The 13,788-nt window shown below is 44.4% G+C and overlaps 1 protein-coding gene across 14 annotated transcripts in view; it reads left to right on the forward strand.

Moving 5' to 3' along the window:
- Positions 1–3,798, forward strand: part of Limch1 (LIM and calponin homology domains 1) — a 320,820-nt gene extending 317,022 nt beyond the window's left edge. For all 14 annotated transcript variants that reach the window (XM_037209070.1, XM_028882266.2, XM_037209072.1 and 11 more), the window contains one exon: positions 911–3,798. In XM_037209070.1, coding sequence (XP_037064965.1) covers positions 911–936 — 26 coding nt within the window. In that variant the 3' untranslated portion in view covers positions 937–3,798. The remainder of the gene's footprint in view (positions 1–910) is intronic.
- The last annotated feature ends 9,990 nt before the right edge of the window (positions 3,799–13,788 follow it).

Raw genomic sequence — 13,788 nt, forward strand, 5'->3', positions numbered from 1 at the left:
AGTTGGCTAGGCTGCCTGGCCAGCAAGCCTCAGGAATCTGTCAGTGTCTGCCTTCCCACTGCTGAAATTGCAAGTGTGTGCCGTCATCTTAAACTTACTCACCTGGCTTCTAAGGATCCGACTGTGCCGTCTCCTGTGCCCCATTCTGTATGGTGGGCAGCGGGGCAGGGGTGGCCTGGTTTGAGATAGTCAAACTCACACCATAGCACAGACTGACCTCCAAGTCACCGTGCAGCCAAGATTCTGATTCTCCTGTTTCCACTTCCCATGTGCTGAGATTCCAGGCATGCATTGGTACACCAGGCTAAACAATAACTTTTCACATTGTATTTCAGATGTATAATCATTCTTTCAATGTATATTGCATGCTCCAGATTTAGCACAAGTGTGTCCCAAATATCACATGGGGTATACTTACGCGTTTAAAATGTGTATTTATCTGGAAGTCAGATTTATTAGGTGTTCTGTATTTTACCTGTTCAATCCAGCAATCTGGTTTTTTAGATCATTTAGATTCCTCCAGTTTCAGTGGGCTGATTCGTTGACCTAAGACCTCAAAAAGAAAAAAAACAAAAAAACAAGAATTTCTTGCTAATGTGTCCCAAAGGACAAATTGGAAAGCTTGATGGGGAGTCATTTGGTTTGGGGAAATCCAGAGACCTTACATCAGGCTGGGAGCTTCGGGACCACCTGTACACCTGGCCGTGTGGGGCTGAGGAGCTCACAGCTGTGTTCTAACAAAAACCCATGTGATGCCACATTCTGTGCCCAGAGATGCTGCCGAAAGCATCCAGGGGGGCCACGACTCCCCTTCCTGTGGGAAGAGACTTTGGCAAGGGTGGCTGCTGACTTGAGAGTTTTGAAACATACGGAATGAGACTAACCCAAGTTTCTGTTTTTCTCACCACAGGTGCTGGCCAACCTACAACACTGTGATGTGGTTGGGAGCTTCTGGATCACCGAGCATCATTTTTTTTTAAGGGTGTCCCTTGGCAACTGCTTAATTAAACCCCAAGTTCAGGGGCTTCTCAGCATTCATCTAATTTCTGGAAGACTCTCCTACGAGGTGGTATCTGCTCTTTTGTATTGTAGCACAATGTTTGTGCTTTTTTCTGGTTGGGGGCTGATTTTTTTTTCTGCATTTGCACAGTATATACAAAAGAATATTGCATTGTAATGATCCTGAACAGTTAACAGGGGGAAAAAAAACTGGTTTTAGCATGGGCAGAGAGACTTATGGCTGAAAAGTTGTTATTCTCTTCTTTGGGAAATAGCAAAAGGGTGCAATAAACCTGTTGTGTTTTAGTATTTCTAGAAATTAAACATGTTATGTTTACAGAATTGAGCTTCAGGAAGTGCAAGACATGCCAACTTAAGACAGGAGCATAAAGTGAATGCATTTCAGAAAAACTAGACACCCCAGAAAGCTCTGACTCTGAACTGTAACTTGTTTTTTAATGCAAAGACGCTAGTCTGATAGTATATACTGTACTCCTGAGAACATGTGTGTTACTTACCTTTTGGGGGCAGAAATCCTACCAATAAACTATCCCACTGCTAGTATTAGATTTTGTGTACCCTGGAAGTCAAGTCGTTAATAGAGGCTGGTCCAGCAAATGAAGAGAGCCCTTTCCAGACTGCTAGACTTCCCCTCTGTGACATTGTGGGAAGGTAGGAAACAGCAGGAGGGAAAGAGACCAGCCGTTGTCTTCAGACTTACTGTAAAATCTGTGAGGAAGCAGAGTCTACCCTGACCGTGTGTCAGTGGTAGCCTTGCGGCTTGGGCCGCCTGCTTTCTCCAAGCACTGGGTTAGGGCTTGTTGAGGGCTTGATGTGAGGATGTGGGTGTTGGGCATCGATAACAGTCTACCTTTAGGAATGGGCACATCTCATCTTTGCCTGCAAGCTTGCCTTGGGGGCTGACGCCCAGGTATCCAAAGAGAAGCATTAAGTCAATCCCAACAGAACCCAGATGGCATGGCATGCCAAGCCCGCAGCCTGGTCTGTAAGCGGCCGCAACCAAGGCGGACGGCGCCCTGCCCACTCCCATGGACCTGTGAGCGCCTTCCTTCTCCCACATCGCCTTCTTTACGCTCAAGCATTCTGGACCTGACCCGTGGAGTGTAGAAAGGGATGCCTGCGGAGATCTGGTTTATTTCTCTGCCCTATGTGATAAGTTTCAGCTGGACGCGACAGGCATGAAATATCTAAACCAGCATGACTTAGCTCTCCAGGCTGTTTTCCTTAAGACTGGGGAAAGGGGAACTATTTATTCTGCCTTAAAAGGATGGCAACCAAGTAACGACGCTGTTAGATGAATGTAGACTATGGACACACTCCTAGTAGGCTAATGTAGCATAGAGAGAGAGCAAGTAGATGTTTTTCTGTTATGTAAAGCAATAATTTTTTCTGTGTCTTATGGATTATGGCTAGCAGTTATTTATTTCCATGCTAGACGGTTCTTTGCATGTGGGTTCCTTATAGGTGCGGGCATCTCCTGGCCACTGGAGGCATATTGACCACTTTGTCATTTGGACGAGCTGTTATTGGATTGAAATTCACACACCATTTCATTCAAAATTGTGCCTTAGAAAATGCAAAGCTGTTGCACATAGCGATGAACGGCAGATCCAGAACACCGAAGGGAAATGACGTCACTTCCCGGTTCCCATGAGTTCTCTCAAAGGTGTTTGCTGCTTTACAAGAAAAAAAAAATAAAAGATTTTAAAAGACAAATAAAAAAAAAGGAAAAATTTAAAAAGAAAAAGAAAAGTTTTGAAAATGTACAGATCAAGTCCAATATTTTGATGAAGCACCTGCATGTTTTATTAACTATTTTAATAATGTGGATGTTTACACTTTGCATGATATTAACAGAGTACTTTACGAGAAGCGATGCACAAAACATGTACAATATGGTCATTCATAAGCAACTTTTATAGAATACTTTTTCCATGCGAGAGGCCATCCATTCTGTCAGGAGCACATGAGTATTGCACATTCTTCTGGTTTCACAAAGCCATTTATACAGATTTCTTAGTGAGACGCACTGTACATGTACTGAAGCCAGACTGGAGTCAGGAGGAATCAAGCCCCATTCCCAAGCGGAGCGTGCTTTCCCGTAATGAACACTAGTCACCAGCCTGGAATAATCTCCAGCATTTTCTAAATTCTAATTGCCAACTGTTTCTATTTCCATTTGGTTTATATTTCATTTAGGGCCAGTTACATGGCAGCTTTGGCAGACTAGATCTTGTTGTTCTCCAAGGCAGCATAGACGACTATGATCTATTTCTCTTCAAATAATCTTTGAGATCCCAGGAAAAAAAAAATGTGCTGTTGTGTGCAGCTATAATGTAAATGTGTTTGTTTATAAACCAGACGGGGCAAGTGAGTGATTTATTGTTCCTGGGGGACTGTAGCTGTCTCTCCCCTGCAGACTCCGAATGCTTCCTTCCCAAGAACAAGAACGGTGACTCTGTTTCTCACTAGCAAACTTCCATGACATCTGTCCTCCTTTCTGCGTAGTGTCATTAACGTGATCCGTATTCTAGTTACCGTACACGGCCTAAGATTCAGTGAGCGGAAGTAATCCACCTTTTGATGTGAGTCCATCCAAGAGATGTTCCTGTTCTGGGTGGGCAACATTCTGTATCAAATACACTAACTTTCATTTACAATATTTATTCTAAAAATGCCTCTGAGAAATAGTTTAAAAAAAATTAAAAATGAAAAGTTGTCTAAAATGCAACAGCTTTTATAGTAAATGTACATTTATAAATAAAATACTCAAATCCACTTGGTATTGCTTTTGTTATTTCTGGGGGGGAGTGAGGTAATTCTTCTTGGGGAGCAGAGAGTCTCATGGCTCTTGGCTCAGGGCTGCCTTGTCAGATGATGGCAGAAATGTGCGTCCAGCCGGGCAGTGGTGGCGCACACCTTTAATCCCAGCACTCAGGAGGCAGAGCCAGGTGGATCTTGGTGATGTTCAAGGCCAGCCTGGGCTACAGAGCGAGATCAGGAAAGGCACAAAGCTACACAGAGAAACCCTGTCTTGAAAAACCAAAAAAAAAAAAAAAAAAAAGAAAAGAAAAGAAAAAAAGAAAACAGAAATGTGCGTCCAAGGTCACCTATTTATGAACAATCAGATCTACCCAGTGGTTGTAGGGGTTGATGTGGAATTGCCTCGCAAGGGAATATTTTTAACTCCTTGATATTAGATACACAGTGTCCAGGAGAGATCATTCAGATGCCTATGGAAGCTTCCAGGAGCAAACAGGTAATGATCAGTGAAACAGCACTAGCCCATTGAAGTCAGTGTGTGCTACCACTTACCGCACACACACCACCCCCCCACCACCACCCCCCACCCCACCCCCGCTTCCTCAAGGTTCCTCACTCACTGGACACAGCTGCGCTCACTAAGGGCCCTTTCCTCAGTTACCCGGAGATTGGACCAGAGAAGATGCTGAAGACAGGGACCCCCTGCTGGCTCTCACCCCTCTTTCTAAAGCTCTGGTGTACTGTGCCTTGCGCTCAGTCCCACATTTGTAGGGAGCGGTAACAGCAAGCAGATCCCTTGAAACTTTCCAGCGCTTTAGGGAGCCACATGCTACTTGTTGCCGCTGTTTGCATGGGGTTCTGATTCTTGGAACATTTGACGGGGAGTTAGTTGTTGCTGCTGTTACCATGGGGAAGTAAGCGCCTTTCCTTTAGTCGGAGGGCGTCCATAGTTACCAGAGGAGCAGGGGCTGGGGCTGGAGAGACGGCTCCACAGTTAGGGGCGGATACTGCCCTTGCAGAGAACCCAAGTTCGGTGCCCAGCACCCATGTCGGCAGGCAGCTCAGGGCTGTCTGTAACTCCACTTCTAGGTGGTCCGGTGCCCTCTTCTGGCCTCTGCGGGCACCTGCACCCTTACGCATGTGCCTACACAGAGGCACACACAGTTAAAAACGAATCTTTTAGGCGCACGCCTTTAATCCCAGCACTCCGGAGGCAAAGCCAGGTGGATCTCTGTGAGTTCAAGGCCAGCCTGGGCTACCAAGTGAGCTCCAGGAAAGGCACAAAGCTACGCAGAGAAACCCTGTCTCGAAAAACCAAAGAAACAAAAAAAGAAACAAAAACACGAATCTTTAAAAAGTACGATTACTGCAATGAAAGCCCTGCGACTAGAATGCATTTCAGAACCAACAAGTGTGACTCCGTGAAATCGAGGATGAATACTAAATTTCTGAACCCTAACCTAGACCACGAGGTCTCCCTCCCCAGTCTTTGGTATTACCTGAGGTAGGAGTCAGTAATGAGAATGGTTCGGTAGTTCAAACTTAAATGGAAATGCTAAGTACGGTGCGTGAGGACAGCAGCAGACCCAACGCGCTTCTGTCTGAAGAAGCCGGCAACCTCTGATGTTGCCCATTTGCTTGCCTGTGAAATGCCCAGTTTTCAGAAGTGGCCAGTTCAAAACTCCCTCTAACCCGGTGCCACCCCAAGTTGCAGAACTCGAGAGCCAACAAGATGGCTCACTGGGCAAAAGCACTTGCTGCTGAGACCCATGACGCGAGTTCAGGCCCTGGAGCCCACATGGAAGAACAAAACCAACTCCAATGTATCGTCCCTCTGACCTCCACAAAAATGTTCCATGGCATGCATACATGCACGCACATGTGCACACATGCTTACACAAAATAAGTGGATTAAAAAAAGTTTTCCGATCTAAAATTATGGAACTCAAAATGATTATATGTATGTATGTAATTTTATCTATTACATCGGTATGTGTATACATACAACTTTCAGGAAATCAGATGGCAAACTATAACTCTTCTTTTTTGCTCTATTGGCGGCTACTAATTAGCTGTGATATGAATAATTATTTATTGACAAATACCATGCAGTCACCTGCATTTCAGGATGCTTGGGGTCGTGCAGAGGAAGCTATCACCAGGCGACAGTGCTGGGACATTTGGATAGCTCCCTGGAGTGTTGTGTCAGGGATTACTACTGTGGGAGCACCGTTTGGGGTCCAGATTAACTGTGCCTCTCCCCTAAACAGTTTCATACTTGATTATAAGTGTCTTCAAGGGACTCCGGAGACAAGACTATTTTTTTTTTCTTTCCTAAATCTGTTCAGCTTCATTTTAACAACTGCACTGTTTCCAGCCGTGTTTTATTTCTAAGATAGCATTTCTGGCATGTTCCAGGATAGCTTTATGTCTCCCCATGTTTTATCTGTGAGAAACGAGGGTCTGAGAGAAGGAAGTGATGTGTCTCAGGTAAGTCCAATGTTTTACAGAATTGTGTATTTCATCAACTTCCGCAATCAAGGTTGGTCAGGATAAATTCCTGTTGAACTGTTCCAGATTCTCAGGATCTGGGACATCACTTGAGACCCAGGAGGGGGACCCCTGAGCATGGCTGGAACTGGTAGAATTTCATCTGTACCCAGGTGAAAGAACCTGGGGCGGGGGGGCAGTGTCCTCGCACATGCTCCAGTGCCTGCCTTTTGAGCCAGAATCTCTTCATGTAGTCCAGGCTGGCCTCAAACTTAGGGTCTTTCTGCCTCTGTCTCCTGAGTTCTGGAATTGAAGGTGTACCTACTCCTGGCAAGCACACTTGTCTAAATTTACACTAACACATATTCAGATGACTCAGCATTCCAGCTTTCCCTTTGCCTTAGTTAGGATTTCTATTACTGTGATAAAACACTGTATCTAAAAGCAACTTGGGGAGGAGAGGATTTGTTTCAGTTTACAGTTCCATGTCACAGTCTAGCATTGAAGGAAATCAGAAAAAAACTAAAGGAAGAAAAATCAAGGAAATCAAGGCAAGAACCGAAGCAGGGGCCATGAAGGAACGTGACTGGCTTGTTTAACCTGCTTGCTTTTGCCCTCCAGGACCACCTGCCCAGGGGTGCCACCACCCACAATGGTCAGGGTCCTCCCACATCATTCACTTGTGTGATGTTTTGTTTGTGTTCTAACAAAGCTTGCCTGGAGGTCAGAGAGCGGAAGCTAGCCACTAGTTAACCATGGAGGCCAGGCAGTGGTGGCTGGCATCTTTAATCCCAGCACTTGGGAGGCTCAGGCCTTTAATCTCAGCACTCGGGAGGTGGAGACAGGAATATAAGGCGGGTGGAGACAGGATCCTAGGTCCCCTTTTGGTCTGAGGATCTGGAGAGGTAAGAAGTCACTGGTGGCTGCTCCTTTACTTCTCTGATCTTTCAAGTTATTACTCCGATATTTGACTCCTGGTTTTTATTGATAAGACTAATTAGGATCACGCTTCATTCACTAGTTAAGAAATGCCCATAGACTTACTTACAGGCCAATCTTATGGGGGCATTTCCTCAGTTGCAGATTCCCTCTTCTCAGATGAGTGCGGGTGTGTGTAAAGTTGACAAAAGCCAACTAGCATACCCTTTGAGACTGAATGTTGTTACTCTAGGGGTGGAGGTGAGGGGACCCAGCTGTCCTTATGGCAGGCTTCAGCTACTAGATGTTTGCTACATGGAGGCTGGGACATGACCGTGTTGGCCCCAACCAGAACTCCGATCCAGCCTTTCCCAACAAACACCACCTCCAAACCTCCCTCCCCTCTCCATGGGTTTGAAATCACCAGCCCCGAGTTGTCCAGCTCCACCTAGCTGGACCTCAGCTTTTTCAATTCAACAGCAGCCAAGGCTAACAGGACAAGGACTCCGGAAGTCCCCACATTGGTCCTTGTGCTCAGTGCTCTTGGGCGGAAGATCCACTGGTACAGGAGGAACGAAATGTCTTTGTGGGTGGAAGCTAGTGTTTCTTAGCATTCACCAGACAGATGGATGCTTGTTTCAACATGCTTTGTGGGTTTAGAACACGGTTTGGCAGAGAGAGATGTCAGAACCATCCCTTAGAGGCTCCCATGAGCACTCAGCTGGCTTTGGAGCCCATGGCTGTAGGCCCGTCTATAGTCGGCTGAGGGCAGGGCTTGAAGCCCAGTCGGGGCACCATGGCAAGCCCCTGGCTGAGAGGGGAAAGGAGAGTCCATCATGCCAAACACCGCACTCACTCTGCACAGATATTGAATCAACTACCATTCACACTCTGATCTGGGAGCATTGGCTGTTCCTCCTGACCATGAACAAATGTGACCACAAGTGACCCTGCTTTTCAACACTGAGAATCTGGAAGCTTGGTTTGTATTACAGCGCTCTAGGAACCAAATGGAATGCTTGATAACAAAAAAGAAGGCCTTTCCTGATACGGTCCATGAAAGTTCAACCAAATGGTCTTACTGAATAGTAAAGTAGCTAAGAAGATAATAATAGAATAGGGATGGGGGCAAGCATTGCCAAACTAATTAGATTTGATGTGGCAAAGAATAAAGGTCAGAGACACCCAGATAAACAACATTTTAGTGTATAATAATCATCATAAATCAGTGCCACACAAGAAATAGTTGATTAATGTCATCTCTTCTACAATAATATCAACTCCACCTGGGTCAATCCTCAAATGCTTTTTAAAAATAAAAATAAGAAAAGAATGAAAGGTCTAAATATAAACACAAACTTTGGAGAAACTTAAGTAAACTCTTAAAACTAATGATATGACAGAAGGTTACTATCAGTAATGTGGAGACATACGATAAATTTTTGAAAATCTCATAAAAATAAATATAAATGACCAATAGACCATGAAAAGCAACCTTCAGCCTTATTACTGATCAAAACAAATGCAAGTTCAAATAACAGTTAAGGGGGTAGAGATGGCTCCACATTAAGAGCACTGGCTGCTCTTGCAGAGGACCTGGGTTTGGTTCCCAGCACACACCGTGGTGTACAACTGTCTGTAACTCCAGTTCCAGGGGATCCAACACTCTCTTCTGGCTTCTGAGGGCACCAGGCATGCAAGGGGTGAACAGACATACATGCAGATAAAACACACATGTAAAAATATTTGTAAACAGTTAAGACAGAATCTCCCCCAAATAGGGAACCAGTTTACTATATTAAAAACTTATAGATTGCAAAAACAAAAGCAGAAAACAAAAGCGGCAAAGAAACCAGATACTTGTTACACATACAATTAGCAAAGATTTAGAATAAAAAAAATCAAGAATATATCAATTACACATAAAGAAACTTAAAATATCCATTAAAAGCAGAAACCATTAATAGAAAATATGAATCATGGCCAGGTAGGTGGTGGTGCACACCTTTAATCTCAGCACTTGGGAGGCAGAGGGGTAGCAGAATCTTAACAAGTCTTTATTAATAAAATCAAACCTGTGAGCCAGGTATTGTGGTGAAGCTGGAAGATCAGAGAGACAGAACAAGCCACAGCTAACTTCACCTGGCCAACTTCTCAGGTGATCTTGTTTCCTCAGACTGGATGCCTCTGAGTCCTCATCCAGAATGGCTCTCAGCTGAACTGCTGCTCAAAAGCCTGAAGCTTAACCAGCTAAAAGCTTCTAGTTTCTGATCCTCACGCCTTATATACCTTTCTGCTTTCTGCCACCACTCCCTGGGATTAAAGGTGTGTGTCACCATGCCTGGCTGTTTCCAGTGTGGCCTTGAACTCACAGAGATCCAGAGGGATTTCTATCTCTGGAGTGCTAGGATTAAAGGCGTGAGTGCCACCATTTTCTAGCCTTTGTGTCTAATGGCTGTTCTGTTCTCTGACCCCAGATAAGTTTATTAGGGTGCACAATATTTTGGGGAACACAATACCACCACACAGAGGCAGGCAGATCTCTGTGAGTTTGAGGCCAGCCTGGTCTAAAGAGTGAGATCCATGATAGCTAGGGTTACACAAGAGAAAGCCTGTCTCAAAAAACAAAAAAAAAATTAAAAAAAATAAGAAAGAAAATATGAATCACAACACACACACACACACACACACACAAACACAAACACACACACACAAACACGCTGAGTTGCTAGAAAGGAAATGCAAATTATAACCAGTAGACATGTCATAGTATTTTTTAACGGTGCTGGGCATTGAACCCCTGGCCCTGAGCATGGTGGACGATCCCACCACTACTGAGTCACATCGCCAACCACAGTGCCATTTTATACCCGTCCGACTGGGGAAAACTCAAGGCTTTGATGGAGCCGGATGTGAGTGAGGAATAAAAGTCATGAACTCACTACTGATAAGAGTGTTTATCGGCAGCCAATCATGGTGGTGCACACCTTCAACCCCAGCACTCGAGAAGCAGAGGCAGGTGATTCTCCGTGAGCTTGAGGTCACAGAGTTCTAGGCCAGTCAGGGCTACATATTGAGACCCTGTCCAAAAAAAAAAAAATTATTGGCGATTAATATAATGGCATCGATTGACTTCTAGAATCATGCCTAAGCCTCACTTGAGAGAAGCTTAAAAAGGAGTCACATGTGGTCCAGGACACATGTTCAATAATGTGTGCTATGAGGCACACTCTACTTGCTTATAATTACAAGGGAAAATTATGAAAAGTGAGTGAAGAACAGATCACACATATTCAGATGTATCAAAAAATAAGGGACTACAACAATAAGACACCTAATGATATATGTGTGTGCATGCATATATATATATATATATCATTGTCAATATATATTATATATGAATATATATTGTATATATAAATAATAATAATATATAAATAATAAATATATATATAAAATGTGGTACACAATACCATTGACTTGACACCCAGAGACAACAGAACCAAGTGCTGTAGCCTCCACAGACATGCAACATGACTGTTGCATGAAAGAAAGAAGAACACAGAACTCAGGGCTTGGGGCAGGAGGAGGGGACGCTACTGAGGACACTGTGAGGGACTGCCAACTTCGTCGCTCTTTTGTTTTTTCCCATTTACTTTATTAGGAGTTCTTTCAGAGACCAGCTAACACGGGGTGATGTCGAGGCCAACACGGGCTACGTAAAACCCTGTCCCCAAATAAATTAGATAAAATAATATAGCATACCAATAGTGTTCTTAAGAAGATAATGCATTTTAAATAGGGTACATTTCTAGTTTATAGGAAAATGTTGGCCATTCATATTAGGATTGCTGTCTATTACTATATGGGTATGTGTATGTTAAAAAGATATAATAATAGAATTACTTGCCCGGTATTTACATTTTTTTACATTTTAATTTTATGTGTATGGGTATTTGCCTGTATGTACGTCTGATACCACATGGTGGTGGGTGATGCAAATCAAACCCCAGGTCCTCTGGAAGAACAGCAAGGGCTCATAACCACTGAGCTATCCCTCCAGCTCCAGGACTTACATTTTTTTTTCAGTATGTAAAAAACAAAAACAAAACAAAACTCAATCCCTCTCCACATTGCAGGACAGGATCGCCAGACTAGGTCTTCTGAGGGAGAGTGCCCCCTGGTTAAATCCTCGTATTCGGCGCTGGGAATCCCAAGAGTTCAGAACCATACTGGGAACACTGCCACATAAATATGTACCGACTTAAAAAGGAAGAAAACAGAGCCAAGCCAACCCCAGCCCTTGCAACAGTGGCCGCTGCTTGGTGGGGTTGTGGCTGGCATACTACTCTAGCGGTACCCTTCAGTGTTTACCCATCCTGGCTCTCTACCGCTCTCGTGGTGTGCAAGAATAGAACTATTGTAGAAATGGAGAATCTGTCTTCCATATCCATGCAGATGGGAGAGTCTGTTGGAGCTGGTTAGATGATCAGATTCTACAATGAACTGTAGCAGAGGCCTGAATGAGGCAGCGTTTATCTGAGCACTGGGTCCTGGCAGAGTCCAGCTGTCCTTTTGGCCATGTGGCTGCTCTCAGAGGCCTGGGAGCTCTCCAGCTGCTGTCCCTTAATGTAGGCAGAGTTTCGTCCCCTGGGGGCAGAACAGAACTGCGTCTTACCCTGAACTTGGAACTGACGCCAGAGCCTCATCTCATCCGCATTTAACATGGGCAGCATCCACCCAGGTCTTAGGAGTGGCTCACAAGAAATGCTTCAGCTCGACATTGATATCAGGAAGCTAGAGCCTCAGGATGTACCATAAGGTGGAAAAGGGGATCCAGTTAAAGGTGCACAGAGTGTACCCTCCACCCTCGGAAAGACAACAAGTACAATGAATCAGTAGCATCTTTAGATCAGATATACTATTCTGGAAAGAATAACCTCCGGGCCTTTCTCTCCTCCTTTCTATTACTTTTTAAAGGGGGTTTCAAGCTTTCCTTAATGGATTTCATTGTGGCGTAGCATCCTAGAGGCATCTAATAACACAGACTGACAAAGGGCAAGTAGATAATTGACTTACAGAAAGCCCGGTGATTTGACAGGGAGGCGAGGAGCGTTTCCCGGTGTGCATTATGATGTGTTCTGTGAAATGCTGTTCAGGAAGAGAATTTCATGGCCAACATGTGTCCAAACGTGGCGTGTTCTTTTTCCTGGGGCTATATAAGGCATATTAAAAGATGGAGTGGTGTGTGCAAATTTGCTCAATCCATGTTTTCCTAAGGCTATCTCATCAAGAAACTATATTCCAGATTTTTTTTTTCTCAACATCTAGTATTTGGATTCCACAGGCTGTGCTTTGGAAATGATTAGACATTTAACACATTTGAAAAAAAAAATCACTCTGATTCTTTGGTAATGTGCACTTATGTTTTGAAGTTCTTAGGCCATTTTTAATTCTGAATTCCCAGCTATAAAGATCGTCAACAATAAAACCAGTTTGGAAACTTTTCTCTGAAACGAGGCAGGTAGGAATGGGAGGCTCCTGCGGGGTGGAGAGGCCTGAGGGAGTAATGGCTGGAATGCATTAGACCTCTTGATTCAAGCCCTTGAGCTCCCAAGAAATGTCCAGGGGGGTTGTCATAACCAACAAGATAAAGCTGTTCTTATCTAAAGATAACTAATAACTCCATTTGGTTAAAAATAAAAGTAAGTCAGAAACTATCTTTTGCTTTTGGGAACCATTCATTAAAGCGTTTAGTAATTTGAACAAAAACGTGATGGTTTCTACCTTTGTGCCCTCGGTCTTCATCTTCCGATGCAGAGTTCCAGGGTTTGTGGACTCTGCTTTGGACCACTGTGCGATGCTCCGTCCTCTGAGTCACAGGAGCGGAGGGGTAACGTGGAGGGAGGCTCTGCTGAGCATCTTGAAATCGACTTTGCTCTGATCTTTGTGAGAACAGGGCCCCAGTAAGAGCGCTGAGATCCCTAAAAGCTTTGAAGTTACTATTGTGCCATCCATTGCCTATTGTTGAAAAAAAAAAAAAAGTACGAAACCCAGGACTCCTGAATTCACTGTCTCAGTGACTGTGTGTGGCGGGGGCCCTGGTGCGTCTCCCATCACCCATCCCACATCGGCCATGTTGTTAGGTGGGATTAACAGCCCCACTTGGCTCTAGGGCCGGGCTCTGATTGCAACAATCCATCAAAATAGCCTTGCTCCTTTGCCATCCTTATTGATTTGAGAGACTAGGATTGAAGTCGGTGACTTAAGCCTTTTGTTAGAGCTGAGGGAAGTGTCCCCTTTTTCCCTAGATGAGGAGGACGCTTGTGTATCTGCTTGTGCTGTGCCTCGGGGGCTGCTGAAGATGTGGTGATGGAGAAAAGAGTCCTCTGAGACATTCCTAGGCCCCGGCTCTAAATCCACATGTGGAGATTCCTAAGACCTTCAGATTCCTGTAGTGTTCGTTTATTTCAATGTTGGCTGCTTTTCCTGCGACTTGCCAGGAAAAGCTTCTTGTATGAAGCAGAAGTCAGTGTGTGTCTCAGACACAAAAAGCATGTTAGAATGACCACAACTGCTTCTGCTTCTACCTTTAGT

This window comes from Peromyscus leucopus, chromosome 10 (assembly GCF_004664715.2).
Source record: "Peromyscus leucopus breed LL Stock chromosome 10, UCI_PerLeu_2.1, whole genome shotgun sequence".
NCBI classification, from domain to species: domain Eukaryota; kingdom Metazoa; phylum Chordata; class Mammalia; order Rodentia; family Cricetidae; genus Peromyscus; species Peromyscus leucopus.